Source organism: Pelophylax lessonae (assembly GCF_965119305.1).
Source record: "Pelophylax lessonae genome assembly, chromosome: 2".
Classification (NCBI taxonomy): Eukaryota; Metazoa; Chordata; class Amphibia; order Anura; family Ranidae; genus Pelophylax; species Pelophylax lessonae.
Window position 1 is genome coordinate 261062458 of NC_138769.1, and position 15171 is coordinate 261077628.

A 15171-nucleotide genomic window follows, 5' to 3' on the forward strand; every position below is an offset into this window, starting at 1 on the left:
GTTCTAAACCTTGCCAACCTAATCAATGACTAATTGAAAAATAAAAGTTTGGCTTGAATTATACTTTAAATGTACGTGACAAACAAACAGAAGAAAAAATAAAATAAAGACATAAAAACACTACGGAGACAATAAAATGCTATTTTAACAAGACATAGCAAACTGTAAGATATATTAATACAAGCTATTTTAATGCAAAATAAGACAGCTATTTGAACCCATAGGATATGCAAAAGAACAGTCCTGCACAGAGAAGAAAAGAGAGAAAGGCACAAACGGCACTTTTTGTGTCATGTAACAAATAGTAGAATGAATACAGGAACCTTATGTAAAATCTGTTTGCAAAACGTTAAAAGTGAGAGCTGGTATCAATGCAAATGGCAGGGATTTCCTGCTTCATGTGCATTTAGCAGATAGCATAGCTCACTATTAACAGTAGCAGCTAATACATTTTAATAGAGAACTTCCAGGTAAACTGTTTAGTGGAGTGGGAAAGAGAAAGAATTTCAATAAAATTTTTAAGGTTTTATTGCGGTGTCCCTACTGGGGAAACTTTGGCTGACTTCAAGGCAGGTCACCAGGACAGGAAGTAAACATGCTTTTCCTGCTCTCACTTCCTGCATAGTCGCTGGAACAGTATGGAGGAATCTCCCCAAACGGGTCAGATAGCAATGAAAAAAATAAAATAATAATAAAAATTAAAAAACTAGTTTGGCTGGAATTCTATTTTAAATAGGTAAAGTGTATGTCCAACAATTGTTTTCTGGTTTTGTATAGATTGGGAACTATTAGAACTCCTGATTTTTACTACTATCTGGGGCTTTGTTGGAAAGTTTCACCCAACTTCCTGTCCTGCTGAAAATAGTTTTACCTGTGAAAGAAAGTCTGCAACAGGGACATGGACAGTGGTTCTTAGCCTTCCCTACTCTACTAAAGTAAATAATGTATTACTGTTGCAGAGTTCTTCAGTTCCTGTGTGGTAAAACATCAGGAAAACAGGAAGTGAGGACAAATTTCTCTAATGTAGACCTTGAGAGTAGTAACCACTTTATGCAAGCCTTAGTAGAAATCACATCTTTCAGGAGGCCTATTTGCTAAAGGGGTTGGCAACCAGCGATGAATTCACAGAGCAACTGCTGAATCCCGAGTTACACTAACCCTACAAACAGGGGTATGCAAGAGTACTAAACTTTTGAAACAAACCTGGGTGTAATCCTCTGCAGAGCTACAGTCATAGTACAACTGCCATTAGATACACTTTGGACAAACAGCAGAGGTCAGCACCAAAGGACTAAATCACAGGCTGGCTGTGGAACTGGGAATTTTGATGGAAATATTTAGCCAACGGCGCATTGCCAAAGCTATGGGGTGTTAACACTTTCCAAAAAAACAATTAAATCCACCCCACATATGTCCTTATAAAAATGTCCTATTATTTCTTCCACAGTAAGGTTGCCTACCCATTAAAGTTACAGTGCTTACCAGTCCCTCTAGGCATTGTCTGGTGCCAGCTCTGTATTGGAGTCCTTTGGGAAACATAGGTAGCCACTGTGTAATTCTGTTTACCATTAACCATGCAACTGAAATATCTGTATTGGGTGGAATCGATGATTAAAATTTTGCCTAAAAATGTTCATCATGTACACACTCATACAGACACACACCATGGATAGTCTCTAAAAACAGAAACAAAAAAAAAAATGAAATAAAACTTCCAGACTGTGGAGTACATAATGAGAGTCCCAAGATGCACAGCCATTCCCCCTAAATAATACAGTGGCACTTAAGATACCACAGTTACAGCTAACAGTGGCTGGTGAGACTTTAACAGTTCTAGGGCAAAGTGAGAACAGGCATAAGCTCAGTGGGTGGCAACATGAGGTGTGATCTTCTTCCGCCTCTTCTGGAGCAGAGGATTGGAGGCATCTTCTATTTTCTTTATTTTAATTTGTTCATAGTCAACCCTCATTGTAGCCAGAGCACTGGTCATTTCTTCCTGCAATTGGAAAGATTATATTGTGAGAAAAAAATATACGGTAGTTAAAATAAATTGTGATAAACATTCCTGGTCAATTAGGGGATGGGAACGTCCCTGTTACTTGCCTCTAGGCTGTGTTTAGAAGCCTAAGAACATTACCCCTCTGCCACCCAAAGCAAGGTAAAACTCTGTCCACACCCTTCCCCGCTGCTCAATATTTCCTGTTTGGTGGATCATGCAATTGGACACATCCCATCATGAGTGTGAGGAGACCAGCAGTAAGCTACTTCCTGGTTTTGGCTGACCATAGAACATCATATCCTATAAGGTTTTATCATGTCCCCCCTCAGGTGTCTCTTCTCCAGGGAGAATAAATCAAGCGATTGCAGACGCTCCTCATAATCAAGGTCCTCCAATCCCCTAATTAGTTTAGTTGCCCTTCTCTGGACTCTCTCCAGCTCCAACACATCCCTTCTGAGGACTGGTGACCAGAACTGGACCGAATACTCCAGATGAGGTCGGACCAGAGTTTTATAAAGTGGAAGGATTATAGTTTTATCTCTGGAATACATCCCTTTCTTTATGCATGCTAATATTCTGCTAGCCTTGGCAGCTGCCGCTTGACATTGCATGCTGTTGCCTAGTCTATCATCAACCAAGACTCCCAGATCCTTCTCCATTTTTGATTCTCCCAAGGGTTCCCCTCCTAACGTGTATTGTGCTTTTATGTTTCTAGTCCCCAAGTGTAAAACCTTACATTTCTCCACGTTAAACCTCATTTGCCATGTCTTTGCCCACTCCGTTATTTTGTCCAGGTCATTCTGTAGGATATCTGCTTCATGCTGTGCTGTTATTGTCCTGCCTAATTTTGTGTCATCTGCAAAAACTGATATTGAACTACTGATCCCGTCCTCAATGCTGTTTATGAATAAATTGAACAAGGTTGGTCCTAGGACTGAGCCTTGGGGGACCCCGCTTACTACCTCAGACCAGTCTGAGTATGTGCTGTTTATTACCACCCTTTGGATACGCCCTTTTAGCCAGTTCCGTATCCAAGAGCAAACCCTGCTGTCGATACCTGCAGACCTTATTTTATAAATTAAGCGCTTATGGGGAACTGTATCAAACGCCTTAGCAAAATCTAGGTACACCACATCCACTGGTCTGCCCCTATCTAGCTCACAGCTCACCTCCTCGTAGAATGTTAAGAGATTGGTTTGACAAGAACGCCCATTTGTAAACCCGTGCTGGTTACTACTGATGATGCTGTTGTTCTTAGCAAACTCTACGATATAGTCCCTTATCATCCCCTCCAGAAGTTTACATACTACTGATGTCAGACTGACAGGCCTATAGTTTCCCGGTATATGCCTCTGACCCTTTTTGAATATCGGAATCACGTTAGCTTTCCTCCACTCCCCTGGTACATCTCCTGTCCTAATACTGTCCGCAAAGATCAGGAACAGTGGTCTGGATATAACCTTACTGAGTTCCTTGAGTACTCTCGGATGTACGCCATCCGGGCCTGGTGATTTGTTTGTGTTGAGTTTATCCAGCCTTTCCCTGATTTCCCCCTCTGTTAGCCATAGTGGCAAGTCCTGTGTATTACTACTAACTATACAGTCATGGTCAGTGTACCCCTCCGATTCCTGTGTAAAGACTGATGAGAAAAAGGCATTCAGTACGGTTGCTTTTTCAGTGTCCTCTGTAACCATCCTCCCATCATTGTTAATTATGTGTGCAATATGCTCTGCCCTAGTTTTTTTGCTGTTGATATACTTAAAGAATTTCTTTGGTTTTTTTTTGCTATCCTCCGCTATTTGTCTCTCAAAGTCTATTTTAGCCATCTTGATTTTGTGTTTACACTTCCTATTTGCCTCCTTGTATTGGTCGAAAGCCAATACTGTGCCCTCTGATTTATATTTCCTGAAGGCCAATTTTTTTCCCCTAATAAGTTTTTTAACGCTCCGGTTTAGCCAGCCAGGTTTGGCTTTGTCCCTTCTAAATTTATTTCCCATAGGAATGCACTGCAAGATGCCTTTGCTTAATATGTTCCTAAAGCATTCCCATTTTTCCTCTGTGGTCAGTGATCCCAGGGTTTGGTCCCAGGGTACTGGCCTTTTACTATTTTGAAGAGACAACATACTTGAGGGAGAAGTTTGAACAGGAGGAAATAAATACAAGTATGGTGTAAATACAGCTCTGTTATTAAACAAGTCAGTATTTGATTGAATGCGTCCACTGCTTCCAAAAAACGGTGGATCTATTTGCTCAAGCGGTTGTTAAGAGTGCTGTGTGCGATTTTTTTTATTTGAGTGAAACCGCTTTTATATTGTAACATCAGAGATGCAGGCTTTTGAACCAAGTGCTGATAACAAGCTGGAAAGGTTCCTCCCCTCTTTAGTTTGGAGGGTGCAGTGCCCATTGTTTCCAAAAAGAAGGTTATGTTTTGTTTCGTCTGACCACAAAATAGTTTTCCACTTTTCAACAGACCATTTTAAATTAGCTTTGGCCCCGATAAGACAGCGGTATTTCTGGATCATGTTTCAGATACGGCTTCTCCCTTGCATGATCAAGCTTTATCTTGCATTTTTGAATAGCACAGCAAACTGTGTATAGACAGTGGTTTTTGGAAGTATTCCTGAACCCATGCAACCAATCACAGAATCATGCCTTTTTTAATGCACTGCCATCTAAGAGCCCAAAGATCATAGGCATCTAAAATTGCATATCTGCCTTAGCCCTTGCACACAGAAATTTCTGCAGATTCTCAATTTTTTTTTTGATATTATTTACTGCAGATGATATACAGTAAAAAAAACTGCAAGGGATTAATTATTTTCCCCAGTGCGTGTATATTTTATATATATGCTTTATTTTTTTTTATCCCTTCAAAAAAATCATCTTGACAGGGAAACAGACAGATGATTGTTCAAGAAAATTCTTACCTTAACATCTTCCCACAAATCCTTCTCTTCTTTTAAAACCCGGCTGGTGTGTAGTGGAGTAGGTGGCACTTGCATTGATTGCTGTTGTATTTACAATGAAAAAGACAAAAGGAAAGAAAAATTGTGTTTTATAATGTAAGTATATGATATGACAATGATCTATACTCCCAACATCTCAACATTAAAAAGTTTAAAATGTAAAAGCCTAATTAAAAATTATTAAAAAAATTAAAGAAACAGTTCTGTCTGAAGGGTTCCGTTTCATTCATAACTTAGAGTTCGCTCCGGTGATGGTGAATGGAACAGAACCCAAGGAACCCATTCACTGAATATGAACCTGGGCATGGTTTGAAGCAGAATACGACTAAAGTTCAGTTGACAAATCTATGTTAAAAACAGTAAATGGACATTTTCTAGTCTTATAGGCAAGGTAATGTCAATAAAAAAAAAAAAAAAAAAAAAGGAGGTCCCTCCCAGAAATCCTTACCAGGCCCTTACCCACGCCTTCAGCCTGACAAGCAAGAAAGAGGGGAGTTTACCCTGTACTTATGTTGATAAGGACATGTGCCTATATTTCACAACTCAGGCCCGATCGGTATGGATATCTGTGGGCAGAGGTCTTCCACATGGTCATGTTCCAAAACTTGCGAATGAGCATGACCAGTGGGAGGGGGGTGAAAAAATTGAAAGCAACAGAAGGTAATAGGCACAAGGTAGAACACAGCCTCCCAATGTTGCAAACACAAGTTTGGAACACAGCCATTCAGAAGTCCCCCCTCCATATTATCTGACCATTACTGAAGTGCATGAATGGAACTCCACTTAAAAGGCAAATCATATGTTCAAATCATCATGTCACATACAATCATGTATAATAGCCTTACATAAACATGTGTCATGGTATGACTTTTTTTACCCATGTTGGTTATCTGTCATGAGATTATATTCATACTCCCTATATGGAATATATTTATTAACAATACCAGTTACAGTACTATCAGGCCTCATTCAAACAGTTGCATTTGGACCCAGAGGGCCAAGACTTCTCTGATGCAGAAGCTAACAGATGCAACCGGACCCCCCCCCCCCCAAACTCCAGAGAGTGAGGTTGCCCCTTCATTGTGAGGAAGGATTTTAAATAAGTTTGGAGGTTTTGGGGTCCAAAGCTTGTGACAAAAAGACCTGTCTTTGACTTAGAAAAAGGCCCCAGGGTGGTGTGAAAGGAGAGATAGCATCCATGGTAGTAGTTGGGTTGGACTGTTTTATTTGGGGTAAAAGTACCTCCCCCCCCCCCCCCCCCGTAACTTCTTTGAAAAACGTATCAAGGGATTAATCTAACAGGTATTTGCTATTGAAAGGCATGGGTCAAAGATACCCTTTTGTATTCCGGTTCAGTAGACCAAGCCTTTAACAATAAAAATCTGCACATATGCACAGAGAGCAGTGTCATCCAAGAGATACACAGTCCTCAGACAGGATCATGTTGTCTATTCATTTGCAGAGTCCAGTTAGCAAGTTTGACAAATGGACATAGCTGCAATGGACAACTGTAAGGCAATTGTAAGGCAAACTGCAAAGTCAACGTACAATAAACCCAGAGGCGTAACTAGAACCTTCAGGGCCCCGATGCAAGAAACCATGAAGGGCCCCCCGGACCCTTCAAGCCTGGGGCTCTACCCACTGATCCTGGGACCATTTACTCTCTTTGCGGGGCCCATTTATTATGGTCCTGCAGCAGTACCCTTTCATAAGTTCTTCAGTGGACCCCCTTCCTGCCATCTTGGGGCCTCCCCACGTTGGTGAAATGCCAGAGCCCGGTTGCAAGTTTGACCTTTGCAATCCTGGAAGTTCACCCACTGGTGTCAGTAGTTTTTTGGTATTTTAATTGTATTATTTTTTAGCATTTTCATTTATTTTTTTACAATGTCACTGACTAGGACTCTGTCCATTGAGAAAAGGAAGGAGCTGGTAAATTGCATATTTACCGACCCCTTCCCCTGGTTCTCTATTGGGACACATCCTCTGCAGCAGCCGGCAGGAGAGGGAAGGGAGCACAGTGGGGGGGGGGGGGAAATACAGGGGATACAGCTCCCCTGGAGCATGGGGCCCAGTTGCAATTGCAACCCCTGTAGTTACGCCCCTGAATAAACCCTTTTGTTTGCACTGACGTATGGTGCCTACCCCATTTATAGGAAGGGCTTGTTTTGTAGTGGGTGTAGAGTTCTTATATAAAAGGGGATGTGACATACAAACTATGTTTTGAGAAAGAGGGTCCATCTCTCAAAATATGCGTGGCACATTAAGAGCATGCATTTGGCATCGTCTTGTATCCAATAAATGTTATATTAGCTAATGCGCTAGGCCTTTGTGCCCCTTTGTTTCGGTTCTGTTGTTTTTTAACCTTCATGTTTGTTTATTGGAATTCTTAAAATGTTTACTACCAATTCCTGCTCAGTAGCCATACATTGTGCCTACATACCATTATCCACGGGTGGTTCATGAATTCTGTGATAGACATTCTTTGTGTTGGATCAGTCTTTAAAAGGTTTCTAATCAACTGTTTCACTAAAAGGGGGAAAAAAAAAAAGACAATTCTCACCAATTGATGATTGTGAAACAAAGCTTAATGTGCCTATCAACCCTAAAACAGAAATGTTATACGTCAGCTTACCAATCCTAGACAAGGTATATGTATTTTTCAGCCTCTTTTCCTTTATTTTCACCCGATTATTCTGCTAACAAAACACTTCCTGTCCCTACGGTCACTCCTTCACTGTATCAATGGAGGCCAGGATTGCCCCCCAGGCTGGATTATAAACATTTTAGCCTATGCTCATTTGAATTGACTGGGGAATTGGAGGAGGGAGTTATTAGTTCACGTAAGAATGATAATATTGTTTTAAGCTTCCTAGTCAGCACACAGAAGTGCCAAGGACAATGCATTTCTAACAAACCTTTTTTTTTTTTTTTTTTTTAAACTTGCACATCAAAGTACTGGTAAGCTGCAATATATGCATTTTTTGTGCTCAAGTTTAGTTAAAGGTTAAAAAAAAAAAAAAAAAATAATAATACATTTTGGTCAGATAACTAGCGAAGCAAAGAGTTGAGTCAAAGTAAAATGGTTCTCTTATTAGAAATGTTGTATGCGACCTTCCCTTATTCACCTAATCAGTCTTTGCAATAAGAACCATAGATGCAAGTAGTCCACTACCAAGTTTATCAGCTCTTTTCACTGGGTACAGCTGCCTGTGAAGTAGGCAGGCATGCTCAATGCATGGCCATAAAGCAGGGGTCTCCAAACTTTTCAGTAAGAAGTTCACATTGCAAATTTTACATATAGTTGCAGGCCAAATATATACAGTATAAAGTTTCAAAAGTGAATGGATACAATTTAAATTAATATGAACACCCACCTGGTAAAAGTCTAAAAATATTTGTAAATTTAAGGGAATTAAAACCCCATTGTTATACAATAATAAGAATAAAAAAAAAAAAAATACTTTGGTCAAAAACACATTTATTTTGGCCAAAAACATTTTTTCCCCTTTTTTAAACTCTTGTTTTTCTGTCACATAACTGCACAGCCTCATTACTCCCCCCATTCACCACCATCTACAACAGTATGACAAACTAGTATAGATATTGTTTATTGCTCATTTCTTTGTGGTGTTAAATGACTACAGCAAATATGCACTTTGTGTGGTTAATGCCAATGTAAACTAATGGAGAATGTTTTTTGTATGATGAAATATAAACAACTGGAATGCCTTCAATTTATAAAAAATTGAATATAAATCTACTGGAAAGAAAAATGTCATCCATATCCGATATATCTGTACTTGTGGCATTGCTGTAAAAAAAATAACAAATCAAAAATCGAATCTTTGCATATTGAAAATTATGTATAAAAGTCTAAAGACACCTAGTGGTGAATTTTAAAACTGCATTCCTATATATATATATATATATATATATATATATATATATATATATATATATATATATATATATATATATATATATATATATATATATATATATATATATATATATATATATATATATATATATATATATATATATATCCACCATCCCTATTCTTCTGTTACCGGATTTCACATTTCCTTTCCACAAACCCTATACCCCCTTACACATTCCGTCGGCAGCATGGACATTCTTCACTAGGGGGACTCAGACCAAAGGGGGCATCTCCCTTTTTTATAACGTATTGCAGTACAAATCTAAGCCTCTTAAGTCCGTACCGATACATAAATGGGAAGTAGACCTTAGCACCACTTACACATGGACAGAATGGCAACTGGCGATCCGGTCTCACTATCGCTTTCCAAGTGCATGGCATTATACACCGGACAAACTGTCGAAATTCTCACCTCAAAACTCTGCGCTTTGTAGGCGTCAATGCGGGCAGGATGGTACTCTCCCACATATGATGTGGGGGTGTCCCAACCTGTCTAGCTACTGGAATAAGATTTTCCAAACAATATCCTCCCTCACGGGAATAATCAAGTCACCTGACATGGGATTAGCGCTACTCATTCTGGGCCTAAACCAATTCCCATCGCAAGTGAGACAGGTGGTACGCCATATACTGCTGGCAGCCCGCAACAACATTCTCAAAAACTGGGGTTCCCAAAACTCTCTTAATGTATCCGATGTCAAGGTCCTAGTGAACCGCAATTATATCGGAGCGTCTACTAGCTATTAATCAAGGGACATGCAAATCCTTTGACGATCGCTGGAATAAGCGGCTAACCCTTAATAACATTGCTAAAATGTGTTGAATGTATCTTTATCACGCCTTCATGGATATCGGCAGGGGTGTGCGCCCTCCCATCTCCCGCACTGTTTGCACCCAGATGGGGTATGGGGGGGTTAATGGCGTGGACCCTACCGGTACACCTCTCTACAGTTATGAATCCCATGTTATACAGAGACAATATAAAAACGGGACTGTCTTCCTTCCTTACATGCTATGGCATGTGTTTGTATACCTGTGAATTTGCTCAGAGCCTGTTGCATTGGTGTTTTTCCTTTTTGTTTGTTTTTGAAAACCAATAAAAATTTGTTAAAAAAAAAAAAAAAAGACAAAAACCATAGCATATTTAGCAGAAACACACCACAAAAAAAACATTGTTAAATATCCCTCACCTTCATCAGACACTTCAGACCACTCTGGGTTAGGAAACTCATACTGTCCCATGCGGATTCTCTTCTTCATTCCTGGAGATATAGCCAGTCCATGGTTGGAATAAAATGGTGGATATCCACAGAGTCTGTGCCAAAAGGAGGATAGAAATGACATAGTTACATAGTTTGTGAGGTTGAAAAAAAAGACATTAGTCCATCCAGTTCAACCTATGATGTGTGTTTGTGTTTGCTGTTAACCGTACATTGTATACCCCTGTATGTTGAGGTCTTTAGGTACCCATCTAATAGTTTTTTGAAACTATCGATGCTCCCTGCTGATACGACTGCTTGTGGAAGCGAATTCCACATCCTTACTGCTCTGACAGTGAAGAACCCCTTACGTATTTTAAGGTTAAACCGTTTTTCCTCTAGTTTTAGGGGCCACGTGTCTTATTGTATTCCCTTTCTCTAAAAAGTTTGTTCCTTATGCTAGGGTCGCCAGTACAGTATTTGTACATTGATCTCATATCCCCCCTCAAGCGTCTCTTCTCCAGAGAGAATAAGTTCAGTGCTTGTAGTCTTTCCTCATAGCTGATGTCCTCCATTCCCCTAATTATTTTTGTTGCCCTTCTCTGGACTCTCTCCAGTTCTAGCACATCCTTCCTGAGGACCGGTGCCCAGAACTGGACAGCATACTCCAGATGTGGCCGGACCAGAGTATTGTAGAGTGGGAGAATAATCTCTTTATTTCTGGAGTGAACCCCCTTTTTTATACATGCCAGTATTCTGTTGGCTTTGGTTGCAGCGGCTTGGCATTGCATGCCACTGCCAAGCCTGTTGTCCACTAGTCCTCCCAGGTCCTTTTCCATCTTAGTTTCACCCAGAGGTTTCCCCCCTAGTGAGTAGCTTGCTTTTGTGTTTGACGCCCAAGATATTGGCATGCTTAGTTTAGTATCATTCGCAAATACCGACATTGTGCTAGATATCCCCTCCTCTAGATCGTTTATGAATAAATTAAACAGGATTAGCCCCAGGACAGAACCTTGGGGGACCCCACTTTCCACACCCTCCCAATCCGAGTACTCCCCATTAATCACCACCCTCTGGACTCTCCCCTGGAGCCAGTTCTCTATCCAGGTACTCACCCTATGGTCCATACCTACATTCCCTAGTTTGTACAGTAAGCGTTTGTGGGGAACGGTGTCAAATGCCTTTGCAAAGTCCAGATACACCACATACACAGGCTTACCTTTATCTAGGTGGCAGCTCACTTTATTAATTAACTTTAAAAAGCTTACAACTAAGTTTTCATACAAAAATTAATTACTTAAGTTAGCCAAATGATTGAAATTCGGCCAGTTCAGCAAGGACAAGTTGCATTTCCATCCATTTCAAGCCACTCCCGCAAGAGAGAAGTCAACCCAATGATCCACTGCAGCCATTTGGACAGTGTTGTCAGAATACAATAGCGCAGGGGGAAGGATTCCCTCTTATATCTCAATTGTGCAGATAGTTTTTATCCATCTATGGCCAGCTTTAGTTGTTGCACAAAATTAGTTAACATCCCTAATCAGGGCTGTGGAGTCGGTAGATAAATGTTCGACTCCGAAGTTTTTTGTACTTCCGACTCCGACGTATTAATAATATGTATTAATCTTTCGACACTGACTTGGGTGGGTGGCATTGCAGTAACTATTCTGGCCACATCACTATTGATCTCTGGATAAACAAGGATGGCTTGATGAGCGATCATACTTTTCAAATTCTTTTAGTGATTTATAAAACTCCTGTTGGAATTTTTTTGTTTGGGCATTTACTGGTTCTGTAACGCTTATGCGACGTTGCTTTCCTTTAGCAACTTCCATTTTGTCTGAGAAGGAATCAAAGTCTAATTCTTCGTTTGAAGAAGATGATCCTGAGTTACCACTATTGCTTAAAAGAACTTCATCCTGTGGAGATATTTCAGGTCGTAATCCCTTCATGCGAACTGCTACATCATAGAGGGCCTTTTTCCCAGTAGCAGTCTGTTCACTGTTCAACAAAAGTCGGCTCATTGGGTCGACAAACTGAATTTTTGTAAAATCTTATGGTAAAATTCCTTTCTCTGAGTCCTCCGACAGTCGTCGCCCCTCACAGTCTTCACCAATGGGTATTGACTTCCGCTCCGCAGGAGTAGCTAGGCATAAGACTTGTTAGAAACAAAAGCTTTTAGCATAAACACACTCATGGGGGCTGTTCCACTGGTCAATACCCCCCTGCAATAAGCCATCCCAACTCAGTTTGGTAGCATAGCAGTAAGTGTACAAGAAAAAACCCCAAAAGAGGGGCAGGGGCGGCGACTGTCGGAGGACTCAGAGAAAGGAATTTTACGGTAAGATTTTACAAAAATTCCGTTTTCTCTTATGTCCTCCGACAGTCGCAGCCCCTCACAGTCTTCACCAATGGGATGTCCCAAAGCAGTGTAGACATGAGGGGTGGGAGACGCAACCATAGAAAAGGCAACGCAGTACCCACATCAGAGAAAGGAACCTTACACGCACAGTAAGAGAATCTTCTGGGCAACAGAACAGGCTTAACAGGAGCAACAGCCCAGGAAAGCAAATAACCCAGGGGATAAACAAGCCCAACAGCCAGGGACCCAAAAAAAAACCAAGGGTCCCCTATGGCACTGCCGCACTGAGAACTGTGCGGCCAAAGGAGGCATCAGCTGATGCCAGAACATCCACCTTATAGAATTTGGAAAAGGTGTGCACCGACGACCAAGTCGCAGCCTTGCACACCTGGGTCACCGAGGCTTGATGCCGATAGGCCCAGGACGTACTCAGGGATCTGGTAGAGTGCGCCTTAACAGGAAAGGGCGGAACCCGCTCCTTCAAAGCATAGGCCTGGACAATCGTCTGTCTGATCCATTTGGCAATGGTCGCCGCAGACGCAGTCATGCCCTTCCGAGGTCCCTCAGGAAGGACAAAGAAGGAATGCGATTTCCGAAAGGATTCAGTGGACGACAGGTAAACTGATCGCCCTGACAACATCCAAGGAATGCAATGCAACCTCCTTCGGATGCTTAGGCTTCCCACAGAGCGAAGGCAAAACAATGTCCTCATTAAGGTGAAAGTCAAACACCACCTTAGGGAGAAATGACGAATGAGGACGCAAGACCACCTTATCTTTATGAACCACCAGGTAAGGAGAGCGGCAAGACAACGCCGCCAACTCCGACACCCTGCGAGCCGAAGTGATCACCACTAGAAAAGGCAACCTTCTTAGACAGCAGAGGCAACGATATCTCCCGGATGTTTTCAAAGGGAGAACGCTGTAACGCGGATAGAACAAAGTTCAAATCCCATGGAGGTAAAGGCTCCCTCTGGGGAGGGGCCAAATGTCACACACCTTGAATGAAGGTGCGAATTAAGGAATGAGACGCCACAGGGCGTTAAAAAAAGAACACACCGGCCGTGAAAGGAATTGGATCTTGTATCCTGATCGAATGATTTCCTGAACCCACCTGTCCGGAATACGGAACAGCCAAGGTTGGAGGAAACCGCGCAAACGTCCCCCCTACCCCTGAAACGGGTGAGGGCGCCCCTTCAGGCAGAGGCGGAGTGAGCCGACGTACCGGCATGGCCGGATTTTTGCTTGCCCGCCCAGGGCTTCTTCTGGCCACCTTGGCCCTTGAAAGGTTTGCCCTTGATTTGAGGCTTAAAGGCACGAAAGGGCCCCTGAGAGGGTCTAAAGGCGGGACCCCGCTTGCCGCGAAAAGACTTGTTCTTCGGATTCTGGGGCAGCAGAGTGCTCTTGCCCCCAGTGACTCCTTTCACCAAAGTATCCAAAGCTTCGCCAAAAAGGCGAGACCCAGCATAAGCAAAGTCAGCCACAGTTTTCCGCGACGTCTGGTCAGCCGACCAGCTCTTCAGCCAGACCAGTCGACGGTTAAGCACCGCGACACTAGACAGGCGTGCTGCTAAAAAGGGGCCTCATTTAAGGCCGCATCGCACAAAAACATGACCCCTTGATGAATTTGGTCCACCATTGCTAGCGTAGCAGGTGGGGCAGAATCAGACACTAGTGTGCGTCTAAGCACCTTAGTCCGCCACCGCCTGAGCCACCATGACAGAAGCGAAAATGGGTTTGAGCATGGAACCCGCCACCGTGTAAGCATGGCGGGCCAGAGACTCAAACCTCCTGTCCGTAGGATCCCGGAACACCGGGGTATCTTCAGTGGGAACCAAAGTAGCCTTGTTTAACACGGCCACAGCGTGATCCACCTGGGGAGCCACACACCAGCGCGCATCCATAGAAGGCGCAAAGGGGTAAAGCAGTTTAAACCCGACTAGGCACCGTGAAAGGGCGTTTTAAACTGCGCCATTGTTCATTCACCGTGTGATGAAACTCAGCGGGGCAGGGAAAAACCTGCGCCGACTTGCGGGTCCTATGTGAACCAAATGAGGACACAATGCCCGGAGGAGTGGGCTCATCCTCCAAATGTAGCGTTTCTGTTATTAGAAATAAACGCATCCATATTTGCGCGTTCAGGCGACCCCGGGGAACATTCATCAACCCCCTCCACCTCCGCATCCCCCTCAGACCCCAGAGGGTCCAGGGACGAGCGAGACCCTGAAAAGGGCACGCCAGCCACAGCAGCCACATCACCATCTGAATCAGAGGAGAAAGATAGTCTAGGCCTTTTTCTAGCAGCTCGTTCAGCCATCAGCACCTCCATTTTTGACACCAAAGTCGCCACCACAGCGGCCAAATTAGGTATAACGGGGGGTTCCGCAGAACTGGGGTCCCCCACCAAGACTGAGGGGAATTTGCTGTCCTGAGAATCCATTGCAAAAAACAATGAGTAAAAGTACTGGCCCTTTAAAAGCGCTGCGCATAGCGCAGCCCACCGCTATAAGCACTGTGTACACCCTCCAAAAAGGGACAAAACTGAGCCAGGAAGGATAAAACAGAGAGATATAGAAGAGACAGTCTGCAGAGCCCCACAGAGTGTTACCACACCGATCGCTGCTCCAGAGGAAAAGGAAGTGAGGTCACCAGAGGCTGAACTATATGCTGCAAGGCTAAGGGAAAATGGCTGCCCATAGGAATGAA

General features: G+C 42.7%; 1 protein-coding gene across 1 annotated transcript in view; it reads right to left on the bottom strand.

Moving 5' to 3' along the window:
* Positions 1 to 1706: 1706 nt before the first annotated feature.
* MAPKAPK2 (MAPK activated protein kinase 2) overlaps positions 1707 to 15171 on the bottom strand; it is a 140127-nt gene continuing 126662 nt past the window's right edge. The window contains exons 7-10 of the mRNA XM_082246274.1: positions 10096 to 10220; positions 7406 to 7491; positions 4927 to 5007; positions 1707 to 1996 (exon numbers count right to left, since the gene is read on the bottom strand). Of these exons, the coding sequence (XP_082102400.1) occupies positions 1862 to 1996; positions 4927 to 5007; positions 7406 to 7491; positions 10096 to 10220 (427 nt within the window). The 3' untranslated portion in view covers positions 1707 to 1861. The remainder of the gene's footprint in view (positions 1997 to 4926; positions 5008 to 7405; positions 7492 to 10095; positions 10221 to 15171) is intronic.